The sequence below is a fragment of the Lynx canadensis genome, chromosome B4, assembly GCF_007474595.2.
Source record: "Lynx canadensis isolate LIC74 chromosome B4, mLynCan4.pri.v2, whole genome shotgun sequence".
NCBI classification, from domain to species: domain Eukaryota; kingdom Metazoa; phylum Chordata; class Mammalia; order Carnivora; family Felidae; genus Lynx; species Lynx canadensis.
Window position 1 is genome coordinate 81,328,368 of NC_044309.1, and position 17,220 is coordinate 81,345,587.

The 17,220-nt window shown below is 34.7% G+C and overlaps 2 protein-coding genes across 2 annotated transcripts; one reads left to right on the forward strand and one right to left on the reverse strand.

The window, feature by feature from the left end:
* The first annotated feature begins 6,076 nt into the window (after positions 1-6,076).
* Positions 6,077-7,012, forward strand: LOC115518139 (olfactory receptor 6C76-like). The gene has a single exon (XM_030321472.1). The coding sequence runs from the start codon at positions 6,077-6,079 to the stop codon at positions 7,010-7,012; it is 936 nt and encodes a 311-aa protein (XP_030177332.1).
* Positions 7,013-14,066: 7,054 nt separating this feature from the next.
* On the reverse strand, positions 14,067-15,001 carry LOC115518140 (olfactory receptor 6C70-like). Its single transcript, XM_030321473.2, is given in 2 exon segments — positions 14,067-14,209; positions 14,212-15,001. Coding segments are annotated over 2 exon segments (933 nt in total).
* Positions 15,002-17,220: the final 2,219 nt, after the last annotated feature.

The following is a 17,220-nucleotide window of genomic DNA, read 5'->3' on the forward strand; positions in this document are numbered from 1 at the left end:
ATATTCAAATGCAGAAAATAGAAAGAAAATCTTGAAATAATCCAGAGAAAAATACAGCATACCTAGAGAAGAACAAGAGTGAAATTACAACACATTTTTAATCAGAAAATATGCAAGCAAGCAGAGAATGGAGAGAAATATTTAAAGTGTTTAAAGAGAAAAAGCACTAACTATACACAGTTAAATTATACTTCAAAAGTTAAGGAGAAATAAAGACTTTGTCAGACAAACACGAACTGAATGAATTCACTATCAGCAGGCCTGACCTGAAAGAAGTTTTTCAAAAGTTCTTCCATCAAAGGAAAATTATATAGATCAGAAACCCTATTCTACACAAAGAGGGACACTGAAGAAAAAATAATTAAAAGTAAAATACAGTACACTCACTATAAAAATAAATTAATGAGGACAGCAAGGTATTGTCAAAAGAATATCCATAAAGATCAAAATTAACGAAGACAGCATGGTATTGACAAAAGAATATATGTAAAGATCAATGAAACAGAATAGAGATTCCAGAAATAACACACATGCAGTCAGTGATTTTTGACAAAGGAACAAAGGCAATTTAATTGAGAAAGGTTAATCTTTTCCACAAATGGTACTGGTAGAATTAGACATCCATATAAAAAAAATAAACCTAGGGGCACCTGGGTGGCTCAGTCGGTTAAGTGTCCGACTTCAGCTCAGGTCATGATCTCACAGTCCGTGAGTTTGAGCCCCATGTCAGGCTCTGTGCTGACAGCTCAGAGCCTGGAGCCTGCTTCGGATTCTGTGTCTCCCTCTCTCTCTGCCCCTCTCCTGCTCATGCTCTGTCTCTCTATGTCTCAAAAATAAATAAAAACATTAAAAAAATTTTTTTTAATAAATCTAGACACAGACCTTTCACAAAATTAACTCAAAATGGATCATAGACCTACTATAAAACTTGAACAATAAGTAATTGGATGGTGGGTGGTAGAGTCAGAATTCTCACTTTTGGAATAGGAGGTTACAGAGAAGAAGGGAAGGAAAGTTACATATAGTAATATTTATACATATGTATTTATACACAGGTTATTAGGATCACATGTATTTCCTGGTTCTCTCCTCTTAGTCAAGAAACAATGACACTATGGTAGCAATCAACACACCTAGAGCCCAGATCTTGGTTTCTAATACTCTTTGCCAATAAAAGTAACTGGGTACTGCAGAAATGTTTGATTACAGGGCTGTGGTAAGGAATATACGAGATGATCCTGAAGCATCTTACAGTACCAGAAAATAAGTAAGCGATTTTTTAAAAACAACTATGATGGATGGATGTCAAATGAAAGAGTAGCCAACTTGAAAGGCCCCCAATGGCCAAAGCTAGAAAAATTTAGCAACAACATAAATTAGTAATGAATATAATTCAAAGTACAAAACATTTCCATGAGTCCATACTGATATAAATAATTGAATAAATTAATAAATGAAAAAGAATACACAAATTTTCCATGTAAAGGAATCCCAAATAATTTACTCCATCTTCTAGGCAGAGTGTAATACCCAACCATGCAGCGTGGACTGCACATACTACAGAGTACAGTGTGGAAAGTGGAGGTAGGTGGGATAGCACCCTTAACAGTGAAGTATCTAACTATCAGTACCTAAGGTGATCAAAGTTCACACCAGCAGTGATAAATCACATTGATTGTACCAACTCATGACATGGATGTGATGAAAATGGTAAATTTAACTCAATGGTCTTTCCCAAAACACATGACCCTAATTTAATCCAAGAGTAACATCATATAAATCCCAGTTGATCAAAATACTTGATCAGAGTTCTCAAAACTCTCAAGATCATCAAAATTCTGAGAGATTGTCACAGCCAAAAGAAGCCTAAGGATGATTATAGTACTGTACTATCCTCAAAGAGATCCAGGAATAGAAACAATATATTAGGTAAAAATCAAGGAAATCTAAATAAATTAAGTTCTTTAGCTAATAATGTATTAACCCAATAATGTATTAATAACTTATCAGTTCACTAATTGTAATAACTATACCATATTAATGTGTTAATAATAGGAGAAACTGTGTCAGGGATATGTAGTAATTCTCTGTTCTATCTTTACAATTTTTCCATAATTCTAAAACTGTCTTAAATAAAAAATGTATCCAAAAAAACCCTGATGATATCTTGACTGGAATGTTGTTGAATCTATCAATACATTTGCTAAATATTGACACCTTAAAAATATTGAGCCTTCTAAAGCATGAGGATTTCATAGCTTTCTGTTTAGTTATTATGCTATTTTTTTATTCTCCATGACAAAGAATTAGTTTATTTTTTTATTGAAGCAGAAGTAACATTCGATGTTATATTAGTTTCAGGTGTACAACATAGTGATTCAAAAATTCTATACATTACCCATTGTTCACCAAAGTAAGTACTATACTGGATAATATTATCACAATAATATTGACTATATTCCATATGCTGTATTTTTCACCTATTTGACTTATATAACTGGAAGTTTGTACCTCTTAATCCCCTTTACCTACTTCACTCATTCCCCCAATCACCTCCCCTCTAGCACCAGTTTGTTCTCTGCATTTAAGAGTCTATTTTGTTGTTGTTGTTTGTTCATTTTTTTTTTAGATTCCACATATAAGTAAAATACAGTATTTGTCTTTCTCTGACTTATTTCACTTAGCATAATAACCTGTAAGTCCATCCATGTTGTTGCAGATGGCAAGATCTCATTCTTTCATATGGCTGAGCAGTATTCCATTATATATATGCCACATCTTTTTTTATCCATTTACCTATCAAAGGACACTGGGTTACTTCCACATCTTGGTGAATGTAAATAATGCTGCAATAAGTATAGAGGTGCATATATCTTTCTGAAGATTACTGGATCATACGGTATTTTTATTTTTAAATTTTTGATGGACTTCCATGTTGTTTTCCACAATGGCTGCAACAATTTTACATTCCCACCAACAGTGCATAACGGTTCCCTTTCTCTTACACATTCTCACCAACACTTGTTATTTCTTGCCTTTTTGATTCTAGCCATTCTGACAGTTGTAAGGTGATACCTCATTGTGGTTTTGATTTACATTTCCCTGATGATTAATGATGTTGAGCACCTTTTCATGTGTCTTTGGCCATCTCTATGTCTTCTTTGGAAAAATGCCTACTCAGATCCCCTGCTCATTTTTTATTGATTCCTTGTTCTTTTGTAGATGTTGACTTTGTATAATTTCTGTATATATTGTGAATATTACCTCTTATTAGATTTATCATTTGCAAATACCTTCTACCATTCAGGAGGTTGCCTTTTCATTTTGTTGGTGGTTTCCTTCACTGTGCAAAAGCTCTTTATTTTGGTGTAGTCCCAATAGTTTGTTTATTCTCAATATACTTTTATTTTTTTTTTCAACGTTTATTTTTTATTTTATTTTTGGGACAGAGAGAGACAGAGCATGAACAGGGGAGGGGCAGAGAGAGAGGAAGACACAGAATCGGAAACAGGCTCCAGGCTCCGAGCCATCAGCCCAGAGCCCGACGCGGGGCTCGAACTCACGGACCGCGAGATCGTGACCTGGTTGAAGTCGGACGCTTAACCGACTGCGCCACCCAGGCGCCCCTCAATATACTTTTATTAACAAAATATTTGAATAGCACATTTTATACACTTGTAGCCCTTTATTCTTGCTGTTTTCTGTTTCTTTACAAGTTTACATGTAATTATGTAATTGGATTATAGTACCTCAACAGACATTTATCTAAGGTCAAAATAAAATAACATTGACGATAGGAAATCCTAAAGAATTCTAAGACTGCTTTTTCCTCACTGCTATTCTTTGCACTTATATACCCCTCTGAAATGGAATGTGGTTGTTTTTTTTTAAATCATTTCCCAAGGATACCTAATCAAAATTATTCAACTAAATTTTAGGGTACATTCATCAGGAACATCTCTCTCCAGAGACATTTTAATTGGTTTCCTACAAGAATCCCCTATGACTACTTTTTTTGAATCCCCTGTGACTACTTTTTTTGAACATCAAGAAAGATGATTAATTTTTGAAATTACATTTCACCAGCATACCAAAGTGATCCCTTGTGACTATTTTTAGAAAAAAAGATACCTGTTTGTTTTAGGAACAATGGTTAGAAAACCACAGGAAGGTAATAAAAAGTTTACAAAAATGAACTCATGTTTATTTTATAAAAGTTACTGTGAGTCAGGTAAATGTTATATTAGTAGGTCTTCCTAGGATCTAGGGTTAGGAAGGATATTGTTTTTATGGAAATTTTGGAAAACAAGGGATTTTAATGTGTGGACTTGGATTGTGCAATTTAAGATAGTTTCTTACATTTCAAGGATTTTCTGTCTCACAAATTTTTATCTATTCCCATGCAGCTCACCTCTTTCCTATAGCTGTTATACCTTGATTTTCACTCATGGTTTGAGCCTTTCCTTCTTATGAACAAAGAGCTTTACTTAATTAACGAGCAAACTGGACAACTTTGTCACCCCTATTTCACTGTAACTACTTTTTCTTTATTTTGAGAGTCTTACCCACATTCCAGGAAAGTTTAGTCTCTAGTTCTGCTGTGTAACCAGCCAGAAACTTAGAGCAGGGGTCTGTTTTGCTGCTGGCTCCTCCTTCTCCACCTCTCTAGTTCTACTCCTAAACAATGAGTTAGTGCCGGAGACACTGCTACCCAATGAAAATTTTTTGCAATACCATTTGAGTCTCGGTCTTCCAGACTTAACATGGATTGACTACATGGGACTAACCATAGAGCTAGTTCCACCATGTGTGTCACCAACTCTTTTCTGGATCACCTGTTATAGAACCTCTTGAATACTTGCACCTTCTACCTGCAACTGGGACTGTGTCAACTTTCTATCAGGGCCTCCCTGACTTTAGGAATAAACTTTCTCCTGAATTTATTCTTCAGTACGTTCCATCTCACTCTACAAAACCAGGATCATCCTGCCAAATTCCACCTACATGCTACAGAAATAGGTTCTTGCGTCATAAAATTAAAGGCAGAAACAAATTGTGAAGTCTATAAAATGCTCCAAAAGTAAAGCCTCCAACACTGACCCTCAATTAAAGTAAGGCAACAGGGGCGCCTGGGTGGCTCAGTCGGTTAAGCGGCCGACTTTGGCTCAGGTCATGATCTCACGGTCTGTGAGTTCGAGCCCCGTGTCGGACTCTGTGCTGACAGCTCAGAGCCTGGAGCCTGTTTCAGATTCTGTGTCTCCCTCTCTCTCTGACCCTCCCCCGTTCATGCTCTGTCTCTCTCTGTCTCAAAAATAAATAAACATTAAAAAAAATTAAAAGAAAAAAAATAAAGTAAGGCAACAGAAAATTTGTATTTGAGCAGTTACATTTTTACCACGTGGGATTATATAACTGTAAGTATATTTTTCATTTCTTACCTCATTTTTTTTCCATTTTCTGATCAATTTATAACTTAAATCACTCAAGTTTGTCTTCTAAAAAGTAATAGCTTATTATTTAATTCAGAAAGGGAAATGTTTAATTCTTACTTTGCTTAGGATTATATAATTTTTTTATTTTATAGCCCTGATTCTTTTAAGTTGGTAATTCTCTGTATAGGCAGGACTGACATGAAACATCTTGAAAAACTTGTAGAAAGTATTTAAAAAAGGAAACTTCAATTGTTTTATTTTGAGAAAAATTATTAGAACATGTAGTCATTGGTAAAATATTTTAATAGAAATAAAATATTTTTTATAGTTTTCATATACACTTATAAGATTTTTAAAAGAAAACAAAACACATTTAAGTATATTTTCATATACAGATGTCAAGTGACTCAGTCAATTTTAAATGGCTAGTGATCTACAAAGAAGATACTAGGTATAAGTTTATTTGTCCTGGCTCATACAGATTTTCAGAATTCAGTACAATTTGGTGGCTAATTTATTGGTCTGTTACATATCTTATATATTTCTTAACTATCACACAGAAGTGATAAAAAATAATACTAGACTCACACAAATCATTGTTTCTTGTTTGCATTTATAGACCTGGGAGAAGTCAGCAATGAGAAATGAAAAATCAAACATCTGTAAAAGAGTTCATTCTTCTTGGATTAACAAATGACCCAAAGCTAAATGTTTTGATTTTACTATTTCTATTTTTCACATATATACTGAGTATAACTGGAAACCTGACAATTATCACCCTCACTCTGATAGATCCTCACCTTAAAACTCCGATGTATTTCTTCCTTAGGAATTTCTCTTTTCTAGAAATCGCATTCACAACAGTTTGCATTCCTAGATTTCTGGCCAGCATTATAACAGGGGATATGACTATTTCCTATAATTCTTGCATGGTCCAGGTGTTTTTCTTTATACTCCTTGGCTCGACAGAATTTTTTCTTCTGACTGCTATGTCTTATGATCGGTATATAGCTATCTGTAAGCCATTGCATTACACAACAATAATGAACAGCAGAATTTGCAACCAGCTTGTAATTAGCTCTTGGCTGGCTGGATTTCTCATTATCTTTCCACCTGTCATGATGGGACTTCAACTGGATTTCTGTGACTCCAACATCATTGACCATTTCACCTGTGACTCTTCTCCTATGCTGTTGATCTCCTGCATGGACACAGCATTCCTAGAGCTCCTGGGATTCTTCCTAGCAGTATTCACACTCATGGTGACCTTAATATTAGTGATTCTTTCCTATGTATTCATCCTTAAAACAATTCTGAGAATCCCCTCGCCTGAGCAAAGGAAAAAGGCCTTTTCCACTTGTTCCTCACACATGATTGTAGTTTCTATTTCTTATGGAAGTTGCATTTTCATGTACATCAAAACTTCAGCAAAAGAAGGAGTGGCTTTGACCAAGGGTATAGCAGTGCTCAATACTTCTGTTGCCCCAATGCTAAATCCTTTTATTTACTCCCTAAGGAACCAACAGGTAAAGCAGTCCTTCAAGAACTTAGTCAACAAATGCTTCTCAAATAAATCTTAATCATTAAGAAATTCATGACTTGAACTTTAAATGGAATCTTATGACTAACACAATATTAACACTGTTACATTTCTCCACCCACTACAATATTCAACTTCCTTTCCTTCAGCTTTTGTTCTCCATTTATCCTATTTTGACCTTACGTGGTTCGACTATCTTTTTACATTTACATGCCCTGAAAATTTTCTGAGGATGAGTGATTTGATGTCACATGAATGCGAATAACATTTAACAATGCCAATATTTAGTTTTAATCATTGAGGAACTTTCCCTTTGCACACCAAACAGATGCTAAATAAAATTCTAAGCAATTCTTTTTTTTTTCCTTTGAGAGAGAGAGAGAGAGAGAGAGATAATGCACACACATGAGCGTGAGTGGGGGTGGGTCAGAGAGAGAGGGAGACAGAATCCCAAATAGGCTTCCTGCTGTCAGCACAGAGCCTGACATGGGGCTGGACCAACCTTGAGATCATGACCCGAGCCAAAGTCAGCAGTCGGATGTTTAACAGACCGAGCCACCCAGGCACCCCTAAGCAATTCTAAAAAGTTATTTCTCCCAGTGCATAAGCATTGATAATATCCTTTTTGGACTAAATTTGAAAGTTACTAGAAGTATGGCATTGCCATTTCTGTAAGATCTCAATATTTTCACCACAAAGCATCTTGAATGAACTACCCTGATGATTGTTACACAGCCCATTATGTTCTTTTAATTTGCTAATGCTGAGTCTGGAGCTTATCTGAGGCTCTCTTAGAAAGAGTCAGGTATGCCTTTGGTTTCCTATGATCCAATGTCCTCTCTTTTGTTTTGTTTTTTTGGAAATTAAACCATATGCTTTCTTTCTCTCAGGTAGTTCTCAAAATTTCTGGTACAATGATGGTACCCCAAAATGTTTTCCAGTGTTCATATGCTTTCATTCTTTTAAAAATGAAAAATATAGGGGCACCTGGGTGGCATCTGACTTCAGTTCAGGTCATGATCTCACAATTTGTGGGTTCGAGCCCTGCATCAGGCTCTGTGATGACAGCTCAGAGCCTGAAGCCTGCTTTAGATGCTGTGTCTCCCTGTCTCTCTGCCCCTCCCCTGCTTGTGCGCTCTCTCTCTCTCTCTCTCAAAACTAGACATTAAAAAGTAATAATTTAAAAATAATTTTAAAATAAAAAATATAAAAATATATCTCTCTTTCAGAATTTTTGCAGACATTGAAGGATATGGATTTAAGCATGCTTGCACCATCCAAACCTTACAAGAAATCTTTCCTATAAGAAATTTTTAATTATTGCTCTATATTTTAAGAAAACTTAAATTAATATTTGTCTATCTGCTTCCTTCCTCTCTTCTTCCTCAAGCAATGCATGAACACATGAAATCATTTAACTTACCATCAGAACACTTTTCCTCACTGTTTATTTGAATTTTCAATGCTTGAGTTCCCTTTTCTCACCGTAAAAAGAATGAGTTCTTCTAATAAGTGTTTATAGAAACAGAGTTACACATAATCAAAAACAGTTGAAAACTAAATTCTACCTGAAAGCATGAATGTCTAAAACATCTGTATAATATTTACAATTGTGTCTCAACAAAAACATTTACTACATCTGCTGGTAAAAACTGTTTTACTCAATTTGACAGTAACTTTAATTAGAATTGGAAAGTACAGTGGACTCTCTTCTTAGGCATCAGAAATGTGAATTATCCAGCTATTCCAGAATTATGTTCTTGTTTCCCTCTTTGCTTTACAAAACTTTTCATTTTTCAGTTGTTGCTTTGGAGTTGGATTCTATGTAAATCTAAATACTTAATTTGCATCTATTGATGCAGATATGACTTAATCAGTGTGGTGCTCAATAAAGTCCAGATCATTCAATGCGTACAGGCAGAGAGAGAACTAGTGTGTTTGTATTTAAAACAAATTATCAGAATAAAAATACACAGACATATTATAAATTTTACTAATATAATTTACAAATAATCATGAAACATACAATGAACTTCATTGGAAATTCTATGTAACCAATTGATTTTCACAGAATGATTTCAGAAATTTTTACCAAACTCATCTCCATAATAATCTAAGTTTGCAAATCAGCCATAGTTTGACAAATGCAGCTGATTTAACACTGTAGCACTCAAATGCACAATTACAGTCAGAAGTTTCTACACACTCAGTAATTGATAGAAAAGGTTGAAGGTTATGGAAATCTTGAACAACCTTATCAATGAAATTGACCAAATTGACATATTCAGAATGTTCCATCCAACATCAACAGAATATTCTTTACAGTATTACACAAAACATTACCATAATAGATCATAATCTGAGTGACAAAAAAGTCATAATAAGTTTACAAGATTCAAGTCATGCATAGTATGTTTACTGAACACTATGTAATTAACTTAGAAATCAATTATGGTAAGATATCTGGAAAACCCACTATTATTTGGAAACTGAATAACACATATATGACCCATGGGTTGAAGGAAATCAAAGAAAAAATAAAATGCCGTGTAAACAAAATAATAACAAAATTTGTGGGATGCAGCTAAAGCATAACTTAAAAAGAAACTTAAGACTCTAAAATTAGAAAAGAACATGAGGCGCCTGGGTGGCTCAGTTGGTTGAACATCCGGCTTTGGCTCAGGTCATGATCTCACGGTTTGTGAGTTCGAGCCCCATGTCAGGCGCTGTGCTGACAGCTCAGAGCTGGAGCCTGTTTCAGATTCTGTGTCTCCCTCTCTCTCTGCTCCTCCCCTGCTTGTGCTCTCTCTCTCTCTCTCCCTCTCTCTCTCTCTCAAAAATAAACATTAAAGAAAAAAAAGAACAAAATTCTCAGATCAATAACCCCAGTATCCATTTCAATCAACTATCAAAATAGTAGAGAAAATTCGGAGTAGGCAGATGAAAGGGAATAATAAAGATCAATGTGAAAATCAGTGAAATAGAAAACAAAAAAATAAGAAAATATCAATAAAACTAAATATGATTTCCAAAAAATATCATCAAAATTGATAAATTTATAGGGAGACTGAAGATGAAAAACACAGAAAAGATACAAATTACCAGTATCAGAGAAGATCAGTATCAGAGAAGACCAGTATCAGACATTCTTAGTGAACAATAACATGGAGATTTTTGAACAGATTTAGGTCAACTAATTAAAAAATATAAAAGAAATGGAAAATCCCTTGAAAGACAAGAACAATAAAATGTCAGTCAAGGGGGGGAAAAAAGATATGATAGGTCTATATCTGTTGTAGAAATTGAACTTATAATTAAGAAATATTCCACAAAGATGGGGCATCTGAGTGGCTTAGTAGGTTAAGTGACTGACTTCAGCTCAGGTCATGATCTTGCAGTTCAAGCCCTGTGTCAGGCTCTGTGCTGACAGCTCAGAGCCTGGAGCCTGCTTCAAATTCTGTGTCTCCCTCTCTGTCTGCTCCTCCCCTGCTCATGCTCTCTCTCTCAAAAATAAATAAACATTAAGAAAGAAAAGAAATATTCCATAAAGAAAATTCCTTATTCACCAGTAATTTCCACAAAATATTTAAGGAAGCAATACTAATAATTACACACTGCTCCCTCAGGATATATTAGAGTAGGGAATACTTTCCAACTCATCCTATGAAAATAAAATTATCCTTATCCTAAGAGAAAAATCAGAAAATAGACATTATAGATAACTAATCTCACACATGAGTAAGTTGTAAATATTTAAAAATAAATGGCATATAAGCCTAGCAATATATAAAAAGTTTAATTTTGGTCAAGTGGAATTTTTCTCAATAGTTGCAGAAGAACAATTGAAATGGTCAGTATGCATATCTAATAAAAACTCTTAGAGTGTATTTCTTGTGATGAGTACTGGGTGTTGTATATAAGTGTTGAATCATTACATTGTACACCTTAAACTAATATTACAATGTAAAAAAAAAAAAAAAAACAAACAAAAAAAAAACCTCTCAGCAAGTAGATCTAATGAATGACAAATACCAAACTGTGGGGAACAAGCTTAGGAATTCCCTGAGCCTGCACTGATGGAGTTAACAAGGCATAAAGAATTACAAAACCATAGAATGCTCACACCCAAGTTTGGGAAAACAAGATTAGGTAAATAACTATAGAGAGGGCGGGGCAAAGGCCCCAAAATAGAAGATATATGAGGTAAACGAGATTAGGTATTCAAGGCAGAAACACCCCCCCAATTATAGCTGCTTTCACAGGAAGGAAGGACCAAATTAGGTAAACAGGTAAACAGGGCTATAGACCACAGCAGGGTAAAGTTGCCTGGAGGGGCACTTATTAGCAAAAGAAAGGTGCCTTGTTGACCCTGAGGTAGCATGTTTTGTTTTTTGTTTTTTGTTTTTTTAATTTACCTTGTTTATTTTATTTTTTTAATTTACAACCAAATTAGTTAGCATATAGTGCAACAATGATATCAGGATTAGATTCCTTAGTGCCCCTTACCCATTTAGCCCATCACCCTCCCACAACCCCTCCAGTAACCCTCAGTTTGTTCTCCATATTTATGAGTCTCTTCTGTTTTGTCCCCCTCCCTGTCCCCTAGGCCATTTTAGGTAAACCGAGGCAGAGCCTCATGTCTGCCCTTAACAACCATCTACCTGGCGCCAAGATTTTGTTTTATATTAACCCAAATCCCTAACCCCACATTTCTTCAAAACCCCCTTTTCTTCACATCCATGAGTTAATGTTTACAGTTTCATTGTCTCTTTGTGCATATGCATCACCATGTTTTGTAAGCCTTCTGATAATAAAAACAGAGCAAAGACCCTTAACCTGGGCTCTTGTCTTCTCTTGGACATTAGCCATCTCCCTGATTTTAATCCTGTGTCCCACTTTCTTGCTAGACAAGAAAGAACTCTAGACCCAGAGTCTACGATACCAAAGGACCAAAATATAGTAAAATATACCAAAATATAGTAAAAAACAAAAACAAAAGAAAAAGGAAAGAAATACTATAGCTAACATACTACTTCATTGTGAAAGTCTGAATGATCTCATCCTAAGAAAATGAGTAAGATGAAGATGGTCACTCTTGCTACATCTAAATATTGTACTGTAGATTCTAATTTATGTAACAAAGTAAAATAAAAGAAGGAAGAAAGTATTCATATTAAATAGGAAGAAGCAAAACTGACTTTATTTATGCAGGCAACATAAGCACCTTTATAGAAAACCCTATGGACTTCCGGCTTCAGTTCCATCACTTAGCGTTTGAAAGTCATCACTTCTGCTTTATCAAAGTCAATAACTTACTTGAACTTTACCCATTGTAGAAGTGAAATTGCACAGACACAACACCCTGAAATCTGAAGAGACTGGAAAGTCCAGAGTCACAGTTGAGATCTACTTTCATGGAATATAAATCACTGGAACTATATGTAGGTAATGGTTCCACTTATCGTCATTTTGGCAAATTGCTGGAGATGGAGTGTTTACCACCATGAGAATTAGAAGATACTGAAGATCATTGTGAAAGGGGGTCCCCACATTTGTTTAGGTTTTGCCTCCAACTAATCCCACCAGTTTCTCAAGCTGAAAAACCAAGGATCTCCCCCTGACTCAGGCAAGGATAGGGAAGAGTAACTATTCTGAAATAATCCCAGAATATTCTTCACACAAAGGCCTGTACTCCAAGGGAAAAAATTTTTATGAGAAACACTTACAAAGGCCAAAGAACACAGGCCCACTAAAAGACTGAGATTTAATCATAAAATTATAGAATGTTGTCCCTCTGCCACAATTTACAACCACAGCAACACATATCAAAGTTTCTCCACCAAAATACTTAATAATTTCAAAGGAGAACTTTATGATAGAAAGAACTGGAAGACACTCATTAACCAAGTTAACAAATTTAACATCAGTAATAAGATGTAGATATCATATACTCCATGATACAATACCCTAAAAAGGGGATACCACCTCCATGGCATTCTCCACAAAAATGTACAGCCTCAATATAAACATGAGAAAACATTAGACAAACCAAATTGGCAGGCTTTCTACCAAATACCTGATCAGTACTCTTTAAATACATTAAGGTCATGAAAAACAAGGAAAGACTTAGGAATCCCACAGATTGGAGAAAACTAAGGTGCATGATCTCCATACTACAATTAAGCAGCTACAACATCTCCCTCTTATTCAGACATGCCTGTTAATTCCTTATTAATTAAAGAGAATTTAAATTACATAGACATCATCGTTACTTTATTTATGACTAGCTCATAGGTGTTAACATAATTGTGAAGGGCACTGATCAATAATTCTCTATCTTACAGAGTCAAGTATAATTATATCAAGTTAGCCCCTGAGGAATACTTCTGTTGCAAAGCCAACAGTGAAACTGTCTCATACACATATCTTAAAGAATCAGTTTTCAGGTAGCTGAGCCAGTATTCAAAACTACATGGTTTAGATACTAAACTGTTCTGCTTGAGTTATAATTACTTTTAATGTATACTAGCAGGGAGAAGTCAGATTATAGAAAAGATCTATAAAATCTCAATAACATATACTCTTTTTTAAGCTTCTCCATAATTCTAGAATAATGGTTTCTTAAGGATACAAAAATACTAATTCAAGAGGATCTATGCACCCTGATGTTTGTTTATAGCAGCATTATCAACATAGCCAAATTACGTAGACAGCCCAAATGTCCAACAGCTGATGAATGGATAAGGAAGTTGTGGTATATATGTAGAATGGAATATTACTCAGCCATAAAAAAGAATGAAAACTTGCCATTTGCAACAATGTGGATGGACCTAGAGAGTATTATACTAAGCAAAATAAGTCTGTCAGAGAAAGACAAATACCATATGATTTCACTCATATGTAGAATTTAAGAAACAAATGAACATGGGGGTGGGGGTAGGGGGAAGAAAGGTTCTCTATTCTCTATTCTGTTCCATTGATCTGAGCGTCTGTTTTTGTGCCAAAAGATCATTTCTTAAACTAGAAGTGTCTAAACAGTTTTTGTTCACTGTTTTTTTTTTGATGTTTTCATATTAATTATTTCAAAAACAGTATTACTTGTCTGAAGCAGAGAGTATCTTTCTAAATATGTCTCTGAAGGTTTGTTCAACTTACTGGTTTCTCAGAGTATAAATGAATGGATTCAACAAAGGGGCAACTGAAGTATTGAGCACAGCTACTCCTTTGCTTGAAGTAACTCATTTGCAGATGGCTTTATGTACATGAATATACAACTACCATAACTGATGGATACAATAATCATGTGAGAAGAGCAGGTAGAAAGGGCTTTTTTCTTTTGCTTAATTGAAGGGAATTTTAGAATTTTCTTGATGATATAAGAGTAAGAAAGGATTACTAAGAACAATGTGACAGTGAGGATCATCACAGCTAAGAAAAAAGCAATCAGGTCTAGGAAATGTGTGTCTGAGCAAGAAAGTTGCAGGACAGGAGAAATGTCACAAATGAAATGATCAATGATGTTTGAGGCACAGAAATCCATGTTAAGAATTAAGATCAGTGGAGGGAAAATGACCAGGAATTCAGTTACCCAAGAACTGAGTACAAGCTGATGACAAATTCTGCTGTTCATGATAGATGTATAATGCAAAGGTTTACAGATGGCAACATAGCAGTCATGGGACATAGCTGCCAGAAGGAAAAATTCTATACTCCCCAATAATATGTAGAAAAATAACTGAGATATATAATCATTACAGGAAATGGTCTTTTCTCTGGTTACAATGGTGATTAGGAATCTGGAGATACAAGCACTTGTGAATGAAATTTCCAGGAAAGAGAAATTATGTAGGAAGAAATACATTGGGGTCTTGAGATGAGAATCCAGTAGCTTGAGGGCAATGATGGTTAAGTTTCCTATCATACTCAACATGTAATTTAGAAGTAGAAATAAAAAAATTATAATCTTTAACTGAGAATAATCTGTCAGTCCCAGAAGGATAAACTTTATCTGTTTTGTATGGTGCTTCATTTCTCTTTTGTGATGTCAAACAAATTCTAGAAATAAAAAGGTACAATAATAAGAAACTATCTGAGTTTTATACGTAGCTTTATACTATCTAGCTTTATACGTAGACAATGATATATGAAAGGTTCCATATTCACAAATATACCCACTTATGAGGTAAAACTCTAAGAGGCTGAAGATACAATCTAGAACCATGCAACAGAAACTATTTTTAAAAAGCACTATAGAAGTCAACTCGGTTTTGAAAATTGACCTGCAAAATCCATAATACTTTTTCACCCTTACTTATAAACTTCCAACTCAGTTGTAACTAATTCCAAATTCATCCATTTCTTTAAATACATTAGATACAATCTTGGTTCCAGATTCAAAATTAATTCATTCATTTTTAATTATTGACTCTGTAGATATAAAATATGCCAGTATAATGAATTAAGACCTACAGTTAAATTCTGAAATTTTAGATTTCATATTAAAAGTTGTATTTGTTTAGAGCCCCATTATCACCTCTTTCAAGTTTTCTATGAACTACTGATAAAGACATAGAAAATGACAAAAGAAAAAGTACGTAAGGGGTGCCTGGTCGCTCAGTCGGTTAAGCATGAGACTTTGGCTCAGGTCATGATCTCAGGATTCATAGGTTCGAGCCCCACATGGGGCTCTGTGCTGACAGCTTGGAACCTGGAGCCTGCTTCAGATTCTTTGTCTCCCTCTCTCTCTCTGCCCCACCCCTGCTCTCTCATTCTCAAAAATAAATAAACATTTATTTTTTTTTTCAATGTTTATTTATTTTTGGGACAGAGAGAGACAGAGCATGAACGGGGGAGGGGCAGAGAGAGAGGGAGACACAGAATCGGAAACAGGCTCCAGGCTCCGAGCCATCAGCCCAGAGCCTGACGCGGGGCTTGAACTCACGGACTGCGAGATCGTGACCTGGCTGAAGTCGGACGCTTAACCGACTGCGCCACCCAGGCGCCCCGATAAACATTTATTTTTTTTTTTTTAATTTTTTTTTAATGTTTATTTATTTTTGAGACAGAGAGAGACAGAGCATGAACAGGGGAGGGTCAGAGAGAGAGGGAGACACAGAATCCGAAACAGGTTCCAGGCTCTGAGCGGTCAGCACAGAGCCCGACGCGGGGCTCGAACTCACAGACCGCGAGATCGTGACCTGAGCTGAAGTCGGCCGCCCAACCGACTGAGCCACCCAGGCGCCCCGATAAACATTTATTTTTTAAAAAAACTTTTAAAAAATGAATATTTAAAGAATATCCAAAATAATAAATTGAAACTATTACAAGTTCAGCAATGTGAAAAAAACACAAATTTCTAAAAAGCAAAAAAATATTGAGAATATATAAAGGGATATTTACCTCTCTCAAAAGGCAATTCAATTTCCATCTTACATATAAGCCATATGTCATGGTGTAGTTTTAGTGAAAAGTAGAAAGCGATCTAAATATTTTAAAATAATCAATTCTTTAAATAATTTTATTCATGCGGATAATTTCATTTTGAAGTGAGGACATTGATGAATATAGTCCCTTTACAAATATTCTAAATGTAATTTTAGATGCAAAATTGCAAAAAAGTTTATACAAATTGACCCCATTTTTATAAATGTCTATATAGGATACATGAAAGTATGATTTCTGTAAATATATACAAAAATAATAGTAATTAAAAATAAAGGAATTTCAGTAAGTTGTTAAATTATAGGGCATTTATATTTTTCATCAAGAATTCAGTCACTCTTAGTAACACATCCTACCATAAAAACCATACAAAAAACATGTTTTTTTCAAACTTCTCTAATTTATTATTTTATAAAAGCAAAATAAAAAGTACTGTGAATTCAAAACACTAATTGGTTACTTATTGTAGAGCCATATTTTCAATTAAAATAAATCTAGTGATGCATTTTACATTCCTCTTAACCCGAGGAAATTTTTGTTATCAACTTGCTAAATAATTGCTAAATAAGTAAGCTATTCCCAAATAAACTTAGAACATAAGCACTGGAAGAGAGGAAAAAAAAAACTATATCATATGTATTCTTTATTTTAAATAAAAATATTCAAACCACATCCTTCTTAATTCTGCCAATCAATATCTTTACCTGTTCTGAAGTCATTCTTTTTATTATTGAATACATAATATTTTTCCTTTTACATGATTTTGCCAATTACCTCATATAAAAATTCACAAACCCCACTAATTAT